At 38.5% G+C, this 12,691-nt stretch overlaps 1 protein-coding gene across 3 annotated transcripts in view; it reads left to right on the forward strand.

Moving 5' to 3' along the window:
- LOC149007144 (kinesin-like protein KIN-14C) overlaps window positions 1–12,691 on the forward strand; it is a 28,446-nt gene that overhangs the window by 6,526 nt on the left and 9,229 nt on the right. For all 3 annotated transcript variants that reach the window (XM_089166205.1, XM_089166206.1, XM_089166207.1), the window contains 13 exons: window positions 102–322; window positions 441–598; window positions 704–814; window positions 1,194–1,455; window positions 3,024–3,151; window positions 3,256–3,339; window positions 3,457–3,534; window positions 3,622–3,714; window positions 5,944–5,973; window positions 6,900–7,241; window positions 7,381–7,462; window positions 7,551–7,646; window positions 7,730–7,909. In XM_089166205.1, the coding sequence (XP_089022331.1) occupies window positions 271–322; window positions 441–598; window positions 704–814; window positions 1,194–1,455; window positions 3,024–3,151; window positions 3,256–3,339; window positions 3,457–3,534; window positions 3,622–3,714; window positions 5,944–5,973; window positions 6,900–7,241; window positions 7,381–7,462; window positions 7,551–7,646; window positions 7,730–7,909 (1,696 nt within the window). In that variant the 5' untranslated portion in view covers window positions 102–270. The remainder of the gene's footprint in view (window positions 1–101; window positions 323–440; window positions 599–703; window positions 815–1,193; window positions 1,456–3,023; window positions 3,152–3,255; window positions 3,340–3,456; window positions 3,535–3,621; window positions 3,715–5,943; window positions 5,974–6,899; window positions 7,242–7,380; window positions 7,463–7,550; window positions 7,647–7,729; window positions 7,910–12,691) is intronic.

Raw genomic sequence — 12,691 nt, forward strand, 5'->3', positions numbered from 1 at the left:
AGTTGTGACTGCATTTTATGTGATATTGTACTCAGAGCACACTGCACTTCTTCATGATGCAGTAGCTGGGAATGATTCTTGGTTTAATCATGGAATTGCAGGAATGCTGAATTCTTAAAGAAATGCTTGTGTACGGTAGGGCTTTCATGGTTCATTCTTCATTGAGGTCAATTATCTCCTTCGACATATGATCCGTGAAAATAGATGATTTTAACGGCATTTTCAAAGTTCAGTTCTGAAGGCTGACATAGTTCTTGAAGATCTCACGCCATGACCCAATTTCAAGCAAAAGAAAATGGGGATTACTGCTCAAATGCAGCTGGTAATTGGAACACCATTGATTTTGTGGATGATATTAAAGGCTTCATTTTCTCTTCTACTTAAACCAAGAAAATCTTTTTCTCCCCCATTTGAGCCATTAACTTTGATTTGTTCCACAGCCAAACAAAGAGCGGAATTGGTGGAATGGTTAAATGATATGCTTCCAGATTTAATGTTACCATTGGATGCTTCAGAAGAGAAAATTAGGGTGTGCTTAATTGATGGAACTGTTTTATGTAATGTTTTGGACAGACTGAGCCCTGGTTCTATAAATGAGGTCGGATTTTTCAGACTTATTGTCTTGAAATTGCCATGTCATTTTGGTAGGATAGTAGATCTATATTATTTCAATTTTCACTTAATGTCAGTTTTCTAACTGTAGTGGGCTGGTTCTGATCCTTCATCTGACTCTAATTTGGAGAAAGTCAAAAGGTTTCTTGAAGCTATGGATCGTCTGGGGTTTCCCACATTCAGACTCTTGGATCTTCAGCAGGTATTCTAGGCTATTTGTAAACTGTCTGTTCTCTTTTTAACTAGGATCAAGTATAGTATCTGTTGACTGAAATTATATCTAGATGGAGAGATGTGCTTAAGTGCTAGGTCTTAGCATTTGGAATTCAGAGAATGGGATTGCTTGAAGCCTCCCATGCATGCATTGTGTGGCTAATTGCACAACACACACACACACACACACACACACACACACACACACATATATATATATTGCACACACACACACATTGTACTGACGTGTCATGCACCTGCCATTGCACATCAAAAGTAGTATTTTTCTGTCAAATATATTGATACATATTCATTAGTGCCTTGCCTGCTCTTTCTCTCTCTCTCCCTCAAAATATATTTGTTTGCAGGGTTCTATGGTGACAGTTGTGGAGTGTCTGTTGACACTCAAAGACTCTTTTAATTCTAATTTTGGGGGGGACCATATTCATATGACAACTCCAATGTCTAAATCTGGAACCCAGCCAAGGAAGAGATGGAATTTGGAAGTCGAGAGTTCAGATGGAATTAATGGTACTGTTGGAGAAGCATCTCCATTAACTGGAGAACAGAAATTCAAGGGTCCATCTGACTCAAAATTTCAGCATGCTTTGCGCAATCCTGCCATATCAGGTATGACTATTTGATGCGTTAGAGTTGCGGAATGCTGATTGCTTAAATATACAAAGCCGCATTCTGTTTTTTTTAACTAATAAGACTTCCCATGCTTTCTGAATAGATGCCATGAAAATTGGAGATTGTTTTGCTTGAGTTTCAGATGCTTAGACAGCTATCGTGTGATTGACTTTCTATTTTAATTTGGAATGGACTGATTTTATGGGTGGATACCTGCAAGACCTCCATATTCTCTTTGTGCCTAAATAACAAACCAAAATGGACTGCCCGACTTGATTGATCACCTTTGGGAGAACAGTGGTGGGATGTGATTAGAATCTTATGTTATATATCTTCAGTGTTTAGTTTGTACATTTTGAAGATGGATAGTTTCTTCCCTGTTTACACTTTTTTGTATTCATTATTTAATTCTTCTTTTATTGATTAAGAAGGTATTAAGATCTTTTGTATTTACCATTATAGTGACTTAATGTGTTTTTGACTTTTTGTCCCATGAAAACATTAAATGGCTTTGTGGGTCCTTTAAATATTCAATTGTAGATTCCTGACATATAGTAATACAAGGCTGAACTATAAATGTGATTATACTATCCCATGATATTTGGGTTTGTATGACTCAGTATTTGGTTATTCCTACAGACAAGTTAAAATCAATGAGCTAAAGTTGCCTCTGACACCACTTACCAAAGGAGAAAAGAAAAAGAATCAGCTGATTTAATGTGGTGTCCCCCATTTACTTATAGGTGAAGCCAAGTAAAAGGAACTTTTTTGGGTAGAAGTCATACTTTTTTCTACACAGATTTTATCTGAAAGTTATCCATTTAAATTGTTTTCTTTTTCCCTGGGAACAGATGGAGCACTAGGGAATCAAGATGATATATTTTCTGGTATATTGAACAACTTAAGTCCTTAAACAGAGTTGAATGGAGAAAGAAAGATCTATATAACGGAATGTCCTATCTCATGTGGTTGGAGAAGGCTTTTGGGCATATATTTGATACAGATAAACACAGAATTGGGCTTATTTTAAAGGAAATAAGCGTTGTACTGGGTTATATTTGCATTGGGCTTTTGTCCAAATTGTTTTCTACTTTTCTTTGTAATACGCCACTTCAATGGGCATAATTATGCATAGGAGGTAGGAATAAAGGATTTACTTTATTACTTTATTTTTTTAGTTTCATTTCATCAGGTGCCTGTCATTTACTTTGTTGTTAAGAATTTGATAGAGTCTTCTGCTGCTGGTGCTCATGTCCCCAATTTGGATAGGGTTTTAATTATGTGGGGCACCTGCTAATGGAGCTCCTGTTCCTACTATCGATAGAATTTTAATTGTGGGTCACCTATTCTAGCTAGTTAGGGCTGCCTCTTAGTTATAAAGGACATCTATTTTTATTACGGATTGTGTTTTGTAGTTGTGTCTTTCCTATTTCAAGTTCACTTTCCTTTCCTGTGGTTAGCATGTTTAGTTACATGTGTTTGATTCTCTTCAGTTAGATTAGTTCTGAATGCTGTTTTTTCCCTTTCATTTTTGAAGTGTTCATGCTCTTGCCTTTCTCATGTAGAGGCATCAGCTGCATTGATGCATCATGTTGGACATAAGTTCCATGAGCTGTTTCAACTAAAACAAGGACGTTATGCTGAACTCCCTGCTGCTACGATATCAGAAATGATGAAATCTAACAGTTTAGACGTAAATTCTTGATCTTCTTAGTGAACCTCCATATTAGAAAACTTTAGTAACTTTAGTTTCCATGTGAAAATAAGACCTAATTGTCTGTCTTTTCCTACCTGCAGAATGCTCCAACTCAGTCACTTCTGGCTGTTGTGAATGGGATCCTAGATGAAAGCATTGAAAGAAAAAATGGAGAAATACCCCATGTATGATATAGTTTTGACCTAGTTGATGTCATTCTAATACAAGCTTGGATTGATAATTTTATATTTTGATCCAATTGGATGGTTTGCTTAAGGAGTCCGTTTCTTCCTTTCCCCCAGCGTGTGGTATGTCTGCTGAGAAAAGTTGTACAAGAGATTGAGCGACGAATATCCACTCAAGCAGAGCACTTAAGAACTGTACTATACTATCAATTAATCTCTTCTGCAAGAAATTTTTGATTGGTATTGACTACTGATGATTAATCTGTACTTTCATCTCTGCAGCAAAACAATCTCTACAAGGCTCGTGAAGACAAGTATCACTCGAGAATTAGGGTACTTGAGACTCTTGCTACTGGTGCTACTGAGGAGACCCAGGTACTTTTAAGGGATTATACTCTTATCTTTGAATGGAAAAGGTGGTAGTCATACTTATTCCCAGACATTTCAATGGTAGCCAGGATAATTTCAGTCAATTTCCCAAAGAGCCTGGAGCATCCTCCCTCTCCATTTCAGCTCCATTCTCTTCTGTATCCTCCTCAAAAGTTCATTGCCAAGGTGCTAGCCAATCGTATCTGGCTTGTCACTCCCTCCCTTGTCAGTAACAGCCAATCTGCCTTCATTGCAAGTAGGTCAATTGTTGACAATATCCTTCTCTTTGCTGAGGTTGTTTATGGGTTTGACCGCTCCTCTCACCCCTTGGCAGCCCTCCTCAAAATCGACCTCTGTAAAGCCTTTGACTCCATCATGTATTACTTCATCCTTGACGTTTTGATTGGTATGGGCTTCCTCATTCCTTTATCTGTTGGATCGAAACTTGCATTTCTTCCCCCCGCCTTTTCACTCATCACCAAAGGCTCCCTGTAGGCTTTTCCCTTCATGGGTGGGATTCTCCAAGGGTGCCCTCTTTCCCCCTTCCTCTTCTCTCTTGGCCTTGAGGCTCTCTCCGGATTCATCCAATCCAACATCGATCAACATCTCATCTTCCCGATCCCTAAATGCAAAGTTCTTAACCTCACCCAACTTGCCTTTGTTGACGATCTAATGATCTTTTGTAAAGCTTTCCATGCCTCCATCTCCTCAATCCTGTCCTCCCTAACTCTCTTCAGTTCCCTCTCTAGCCTCCGAGTCAACCTCCAAAATCCCTCCTCTTCCTAGTTGGGGTCTTTGATTCCAGTAGGGATGCTCTTCTCCAGCTCATAGTTTTTACTCTTGGCTCCTTCCTTGTCTCCTACCTTGGGCTTCCCCTTGTCCCTGGTCAATTCACCAACCACCATTGCACCCCCATGCTTGACCAAATTAGAAAAAGGCTTCAGCTGTGGAAGGGTAGAATCCTCTTCTTTGCAAGGAGGATAGTCCTGATTAAGTCTGTCCTCCAATCTTCATACTTTACTCGCGCCATAGAATCCCTCTTTGGTGTATTTCTCTGGGAAGGCCAAGAATCCTCTAGTTTCCTCCCCCCCATTAGCTGCTTCTCGGTCTATTGCCTCAAAGCTGAGGGTGAGTTGGGATTCCAAAGGATTGTAGAATTCAGCATCGCTTGCCTCTTAAAGTATTTCCACTTATTGCACTAAGATTCCATCTGAATAGTCTCCCTGCCCTCCAATCCCTCTTGGATCTAGAGAAAGCTCTTCCTCCTTAGACCTCTAGCCTCCTTGCCATCTCAACCCCCCTTCTTCTGGCTTGACTCTTGGCACCCTTCGGGGATCCTCTTCAATCTCTTGGCTCCCCCTTAGGTTTATGCCACCCATGCCCCCAGGCTCACCCTCCTCACAAAGTTCATTTCTAACAACTTCTGTATCCCCCCTCCCTACCGAGTCTCACTCAATACTGCTCCTACCTCTTCCTTCTCACCCCTCCACACACAATCACATTGTCTGGCTACCTTCCCCCTCTGGCTCCTTTTATTCCTCTTCTGCTTGGAACCTTTTCTGCTCTCCCTCCCCCTTAGTTGCTTGGCAGCCCTTGGTTTGGTTTAGAGGCCACATCACCCACCATGCCTTTGCCACTTGGAGAGCCTTTAACCATTGCCTTCCTACCCATGCTTTCCTTATCAACTGACACCTTAACATTAGCCCCATCTGTATCCTTTGTTGGAACAGCCTGACCATCAGTTCTTCATTTGCCCCTTCTCCTGCTCATGGTGGGAGAAAGCAATTATCTCCATTTGGCCCCACGCTAGACGTTTCTTTGGTTTCTCTAGGGATTGGGATTGGCTCTCCAAACACTTCTCAGGCAACTCTATTTGTTACATAGCAGGCAAGTTGGTGTTCAGAGCGTTGAGCTCTCACCTATGGTGGTAGCGCAATATAAGAAGATGGACCTTCAATTCTAGATCTCTTGACTTGATTTGGAGAGCCATCTGCTTTGATGTTTCCTCTAGGCTTCATACTCTGCTGCATCCCCCTGTTGTGGACACCCCAATGCACAAGACTTTTGTTGTCTCCTATGGTTTAGGCTCTTCTTTCTTGCCAGCTAGTAGGCTGTAACCCCCCCCCCCCTTTTCTTCTTCTTTTTCCTCCTCTTGTAATTTCCTTCACCTGTTTGGGGCTTTTGGTTAATGATTATTTCATTCCACTTACTTGAAGCTTCACCCTCTTTTTACAGGTTGCCATTAACAAATTCCAGAAGATAAAGGTTCATTTCTAGACTTCTAGTATTTGTCTCCGTTCTTTTGAATGATTTCGATGTACAGACATATTTATCTGTTATATTTTTGGTTTTTATGTAATGGAGAAAGATTTCAAAGATTTCGATGTACAGACATATTTATCTGTTATATTTTTGTTTTTTATGTAATGGAAAAATATTTCAAATTTTTTATATTTAAGTTTAATGGTTTTCATGTTTTGCAAACCTACATGCTTCAAATAAGAGGCAGAACTCTGATACTTGTAACTTGCGACATCACTTCTTTTGAATTCCTATGTTTGTGCATGACAATAAATTGCTGTCATACACTCATCCTTATATTGAAATTGCAGTTCATTAGTCGTAATGATCAGTTTTTTTAGTTAAAACAAGTTAGCTAGGACTAACTCAGTAGGTAAAATAATAACAGAAGGCAAAGGCCAAGAACCTACCTGTACTCAGTAGGGTGGTGCCCTAAGTACCGAGACGTCCTCCTACCCCCTCTTTAGTCAGTTGCCAAGCTGAAGACTTTTTGGGTTCAGACTCTCTCAGTGGGCTTTGGGAGTACTGCCCCTTATCAGGATCTGTGAATTTTTTGTGTTTCTATTACAAGCCTTTATGTACTTGATGACAGCATGATTCATTTGAACTAAGTGAATGGTTTTGGCAAATCTTCCTGAAATTTGCTTAAATCCTATGAAGTGTCTTGATACACATGATTTTGTTAGCAAGCTTCAGTAGTTGGTATAAGCCCATGTTCGGTTTAGTATTTTCTTTTATGAACACAAATGAAATAATGAAGAAGGTTGACTGCAATACTGCATTAAGATATCATACCATCATATGCTGAAATATGTGGTTGGTTGATTGCAGTTTTTACTTTAGACATGTCATCTTGTGTTGTTATTAAAAAACTACATTGGTCATTGCAGATGGAGAAGACCAAAATGGAGGAGGAGAAGAAAATTGAGGAGCTGGATATGGTAAAATTGATGTACGAGAAGGATCTTAATGATCAGGAAATTTCGACGCTTACGCAAGAACTGAAGTTGACAAAACAGAAATATGAACAACATTGCCGGCAGTTGGAAACACAGGCCAAGGGAACTAGAATTGAGTTAGAAGAAAGGTTGAAGGAACTTGAGGGTCTTTTAGTAGATTCTTTGAAGAAAGCTGAAGAACTTGAGGCATTTGCTGAATCAAAAGCTCAGGGCTGGAATGAAAGAGAGCACAGATACCAGACGTTTATAGATTTTCAGTTTAACTATTTGCAGGTTATTTCTACATTACTGTCTCTTATCTTTTATTTTTTTTATTTTAAACTTGTGCCTTTTTATTTTAAATGGAAACTTGCTGTGTTTTATTTTGAACTTGTGCCTTTTTATTTTAAATGGAAACTTGCTTTGTTTTCAGGAGTTGAGAATGACTTCACAGTCAATCAAGAAAGTGATGCTAAATTCACAAAGAATTTATTCTGAAGAATTTAGTCGGTTGGGTAAGAACCAATTTTTTCCGAATTCAATTAGCAAATGCAAATTATACTTGCATATCTAATATGTAATTTTTGTGCTTACTTTTCTCAGGGGTAAAGCTTAAAGGTTTAGCTGAGGTGGCAGAAAATTATCATATGGTTCTTGCAGAAAATCGAAAACTGTATAATGAGGTTCAAGACTTAAAAGGTGCTGATGATTAGAATATCGAAGATATATTATTAAATTGTTGGTTTTTTCCTTAGTCCTCATTTTTTGGTATTACTGCATAGGAAATATTAGAGTCTATTGTCGGATAAGGCCATTTCTTCCTGGACAAAATGGAAAACAAACTACGATAGATTTTATTGGCGAGAATGGTGAGTTGGTCATTGTAAATCCCCTCAAACAAGGAAAGGATGGTCACCGCCTGTTCAAGTTTAACAAAGTCTTTGGTGCAACAGCTACACAAGGTTTTCATCTTCATACCATTATTTGACTGAATTTGCTTTAGTCTTTTCCATTGTATATCTGAATTTTCATTTTTCTTTCCACTGCCTTTCTATAGTGTGAAGCTTATATACTGTGGCTATAGAAGTTTATGCTGATAATGATTGATGCCAATCCTAAAGGTTTTATGCAAGATGAACACAATCTTATTATTTGTGAAGTAATGAAGAAGGCAGAGCTATGGTGTAACAGTTGTGTTGTGCTCTTGCATCCATCAGATCCGTTCATGGAAACACACTGTGTGTACATTTTCTACTCCCAGACTCTGCAGTTGTGGGTTCCCTGCACTTTTTGCGCTTGTTTATTTAGACTACTACAATTCCTTGAAGTTGAGAAACGAGGGTTTTGTGGAGTTCTATGTTTTAATTCCTGAAGGCTGTTTTTTCCCCATCTTTACATTTGTATTCTTTTATGGATAAAAATGAGCTGCTTGGATCAGGTTTAGAATCAAAAGTGGGAATGGCAGAACTGAAAAATGCATTTCTAACCCAAGCTCAAATTCAACAGGTTGACTAGGGCTAGCTTGGTTTATTTGTGATTGGGATTCAGACTAGTAAATAATGATATTTCTGGAGTTTGTAAGTGCTGACTTTGGTTTTCATAATGATGAAAATACCTAACATGATTACACTTGTCTCTTCTCCCCCACCAATCCAATAAATAAAATAAAATTGTTGTGAGGATTCACCAAATAAATTCTTGTAAAGCTTATGTGGTAGTTTGACACTTTGACTACCTAAAATCAACACTAACCAAAAAGGAAAAATGTATGTGCAGTTTCACATAGAGCTTAATTATGCATGACTGGACATGCTTATGCTGTACAAGTATCCCTATTAAATCATCCAGTACACAATGAATAGCTAAACAAACAACTGTAAGGATCATAGGGTCCAACTGAACTGGTTCAGATATTTAACCATGCTTTATGTGGATTCTGTGGTTCCCTATTCGCCTTCTGTAATTCAGTTATTAAGCAACAAGAAAAATACTTGACCAACAAGTACTTGGAAGTTCGTCAAATCAGGCATAAACTAGATCCTTTGTTCTGCTAACTTTTAGGTTGGTTTTATGATGCAAAAAAGGGTTTTAAATCCTATGATACCTTCCTCTTGCGAGAATTTATTGGGGACTGAAATTGCAGCAGACCCAACCAAAATTACCTGGCTTGGTTTTGAGATACTTTGGCCGATTAGCTTGATTACTAATGATGCAGATTGCTCATAGGATATTCAAGCAATGCACTCACTTATGGATTTGAGGAAGAAAATTCTAATCTTAAAAGCTAGATATGGATCATATCTGATTTCAGATCTAATAATCATATATATAGAATTGATCGGTTGGCAGATAGATGCAAGGGGAGAGGAAAAGAAATAGAAAAAGAGAGAGGAAATTAGTTGGTGGGTAGACAGATGCAAGGCAAGAGAATTTATTTCTTAGACAATTGGATCTGAAAATTAGCAGGTATAGGCTATCAATTTTTAGGAAAGAAAGAAAAGCAGGAAATGAAACTTTAGGAACAACCATTACCCTGGAGTTGAAGAGATGAGGGAGAATAAAACAAAGATAATGAAGTGTAAGAAGTACAGACCCAGGATGGGGAAGAAAAGTGAAGATGTATTGGGGGGGGGGGGGGAGAGAAAAGACCACTTACCAAAAATGACAGAGAGAGCTTCAGACGTCAATGGGAACAACCAAATCTTTTTCTTGTTTTTTTCTTCTCTCTCTCTCTTTTTTTTTTTTTGGGGGGGGGGGTTATTACATCCCTTATTTATAGAAACAGGGAAACAAAATCTTCTAGGATGGCTCAGCTACTAAGAATAACCTAACTAGTCAGCTAGTTGAGACTATTCACTCAAAGGCTGACAACTTAGAGGAAGGTAGATCATTCCTACAGAGTGGGACCCACTAATAATTTTCATGTACCACCCTAGAACCTTCTGGGCTTTATATTTGAGTCCATTACACCAATAAATTCCAAAAACTAAAGCCCAACCCCAAAGGTGTACTAAAACTTGGCCCAACTTTAAACCAAGCTTAAACTGATGGGGTATCAACCAAACTCGTATCATCAAAACCAAAGTTTACCATACCAGAACTCAAGTAGGATTCCTGACCAGTTGGTCCTAATGCTAATGTGAACAAAATCTCATGTGGAACCTAAAGTTATACGTAGGTGCCAGCAAATTCAACTCAATTCCTCAATTTGGTGCCCTTATGAATTGGACTCCCCACAGCCATTGGACGACTTCAATCAGGGTGATCTGACTCCAATATCAGAAAACAGTTCTTCCCAGAAATTATCAGATTTTTGTTAAACCCAAATGTAGAATTGTGAATAGCCACCATTGAAGAATTTGTAAGAATCATTGGGAACTCAGAAGCTGATTTTATCCACCGCGGACTAGCAGAGTAAATTGACAGAATGAGAAAGTAGAATGAAAGAATATCTCTCTCCACCATGAACAATGTAGGTTTCCTTTTAAAACCTTTAGAAACAAAACTATTCTTTGCTGTAAGGAAAAAATAAACCATCACATTCCATAAAGAAAATACAGTTTGATCAAATCCTTTCCATAGATCTTAGCAAACAATAATCAAATTCAATCACATATACCTAAGCATTTACCACCTAAAGACCCTGAGGTCTGAACTACACACCAGGCTCAAGTGGCCATGAGAAAGGCCATTACATGTACAAGTCCATTGCAAACCAAGTGTACATGGTGGCGGACTGCATCAACCAATCTAATGGCTGTTCTTGACACTGTTGAGTAGCAAGTTATAGAAAATGCTGGACCTAAGATAGTAGTTATAATTATTCAACTTTGAAGTGGTGAATTAGGTATTCTCTTATCTAGACCCAAGGCTGGCAATACTATCAAAAGTTATTAAGTCAAAACTTAAGCACATGGTGTCATTGGTGACATGATTTAGAAATCTAGTTTTGGATTAAGATAACTAAAAATAGATATCCAGTATAGAGGTTTGGTGGCTTGGGCTAACTGAATCTGTTTTGAGAATTTCCCGTTTCTTCTATTGGCAACAAAAATGCATTAGAAATAAAAAAATCCTAATGTATCAAAAATGCATTCGCTTTGAATTTGGTTTGAATTTCCCGTTTCTTCTATTCGCTTTGAATATTTTAGAAATAAAGAAGCAAATTTTGATCTACGGCTGAGATTAGAAATTATCAATCAAATCTACATAGGTATTATCGGAAAATTCTGTAAAGAGAGTCCTAATGGAACCAAGTTGGATTGTATTCCGCTCTAGAAAGGAAGTCTTGTTCATCAAGTTATAGTGCACTCTAAAACCTTCCTCAAGTAAAAAACATGAAGAGGAGTCTTTGCATGCTTCAATATTTTATTTCCTATTTGAGACTTGATCAAGGAAGGAAAAAGAGGAAAAATAATCCTATTCAGAGAAGGAAGAGCGGAAAATCCCGTTTTTGAGTGTCTCTGTCTAGTTTCGATCTAGCCCTTTCATCGGATGGTCATTTGGTGTCTGATAGAGCTGATTTTTGGAGGAGAGCTTCACGACTTCTTGATCCTCAAATCCAATTGTGGAATTGTGCGCTTGATCTCTCTAAGTCAGTTCGATTAGTACGCCAAAACCCTCGTTGGTTGAGTTAGATAGGAACTTTGAGCTTGATTCAAAGTTTCAAACTATGTCAAGAATCATATCCCATGTAATCTAAAAAATTACTCTATAAAAGGAGAGCATACTCCAGCAAGGGAGAACGCTTTTGGAGCTTTGGAGGACCATACTTTCTTTTCTCTTTAGTTTATTTTAGGCCTTCTCTAATTTTCTTTTGCTTTAGTTTATTTAAGCTTTCTCTAGTTTTCTTTGATTGCTTTGTGGGATTCTAGTTTCTAGATTGAATGCTTAGGTTCAATTTTTCTATGAACTTGAAATTGAAGTTGTGCAACTTCTATTTTGCTTTAGTTTATGTAATGCATCTTTGGTTGTTAGGGTTGGTTGTGATTTGAATCGTTCTTTCAACTTTTTTTATTATTTGAGATTCAAAGATGCAAATAAGTAACTGTTAGGACCCTAGGGATGAGGCCATGTGGAATGAGGGTTACTTAGGGTTACCCTAGGGATGAGGCCATGTGGAATGAGGGTTAGTAAGGGTTAGTTGAGGTAATAAATAGAGGTAGAAGAGAGGGAGAGGGCATCGAATGTTTGGAGAGTCATGTGGGCAGCCGTAGGCTGAGGGAACACCGTGAGGTGTGGAGGTGACTGGCACCATAGAAACCAGTGTTATCTTGTTATTTCTTGCATTCTTGTATGAATTTTTGGGAAATATTATTAGGGTTTTATCAGTTGGCATCAGAGCATTCACGATCCCAGGAAGGTAATGGCATTGCCTTCATTTTCTGGCAAAGGAGAAAGTCAGAGATGGATTCTAGAAATTATGTTGTTTTGCTGGGAGAACCAAATCGAGGAAGACCAGTGGCTAGGAGTGGCGATCCAACATTTGGAAGGAGAGGCACTCGACTGGATCTATGGCAAGGACTTGATGGAATTTACCTGGACAAGCTTCAAGAAGGCGTTGGTTAATGATTTCGGTAGCTGGAAGGTTGCAACGAGTCCTCCTATCGAATCTGTATTGGTTCTTGGAGAGGAAGAATCGCAAAACCACTTTGTAAAATCAATAGATAAAGCAGTGGAAGTTGCAGCTGGTTGGGATGTGTCTCGCCGAGCATGGAGAAGAGAGAATAGAGAGAGAAGTTAAG

This window comes from Hakea prostrata, chromosome 8, assembly GCF_041222555.1.
Source record: "Hakea prostrata isolate BN-2017 chromosome 8, UWA_Hpros_2, whole genome shotgun sequence".
NCBI classification, from domain to species: domain Eukaryota; kingdom Viridiplantae; phylum Streptophyta; class Magnoliopsida; order Proteales; family Proteaceae; genus Hakea; species Hakea prostrata.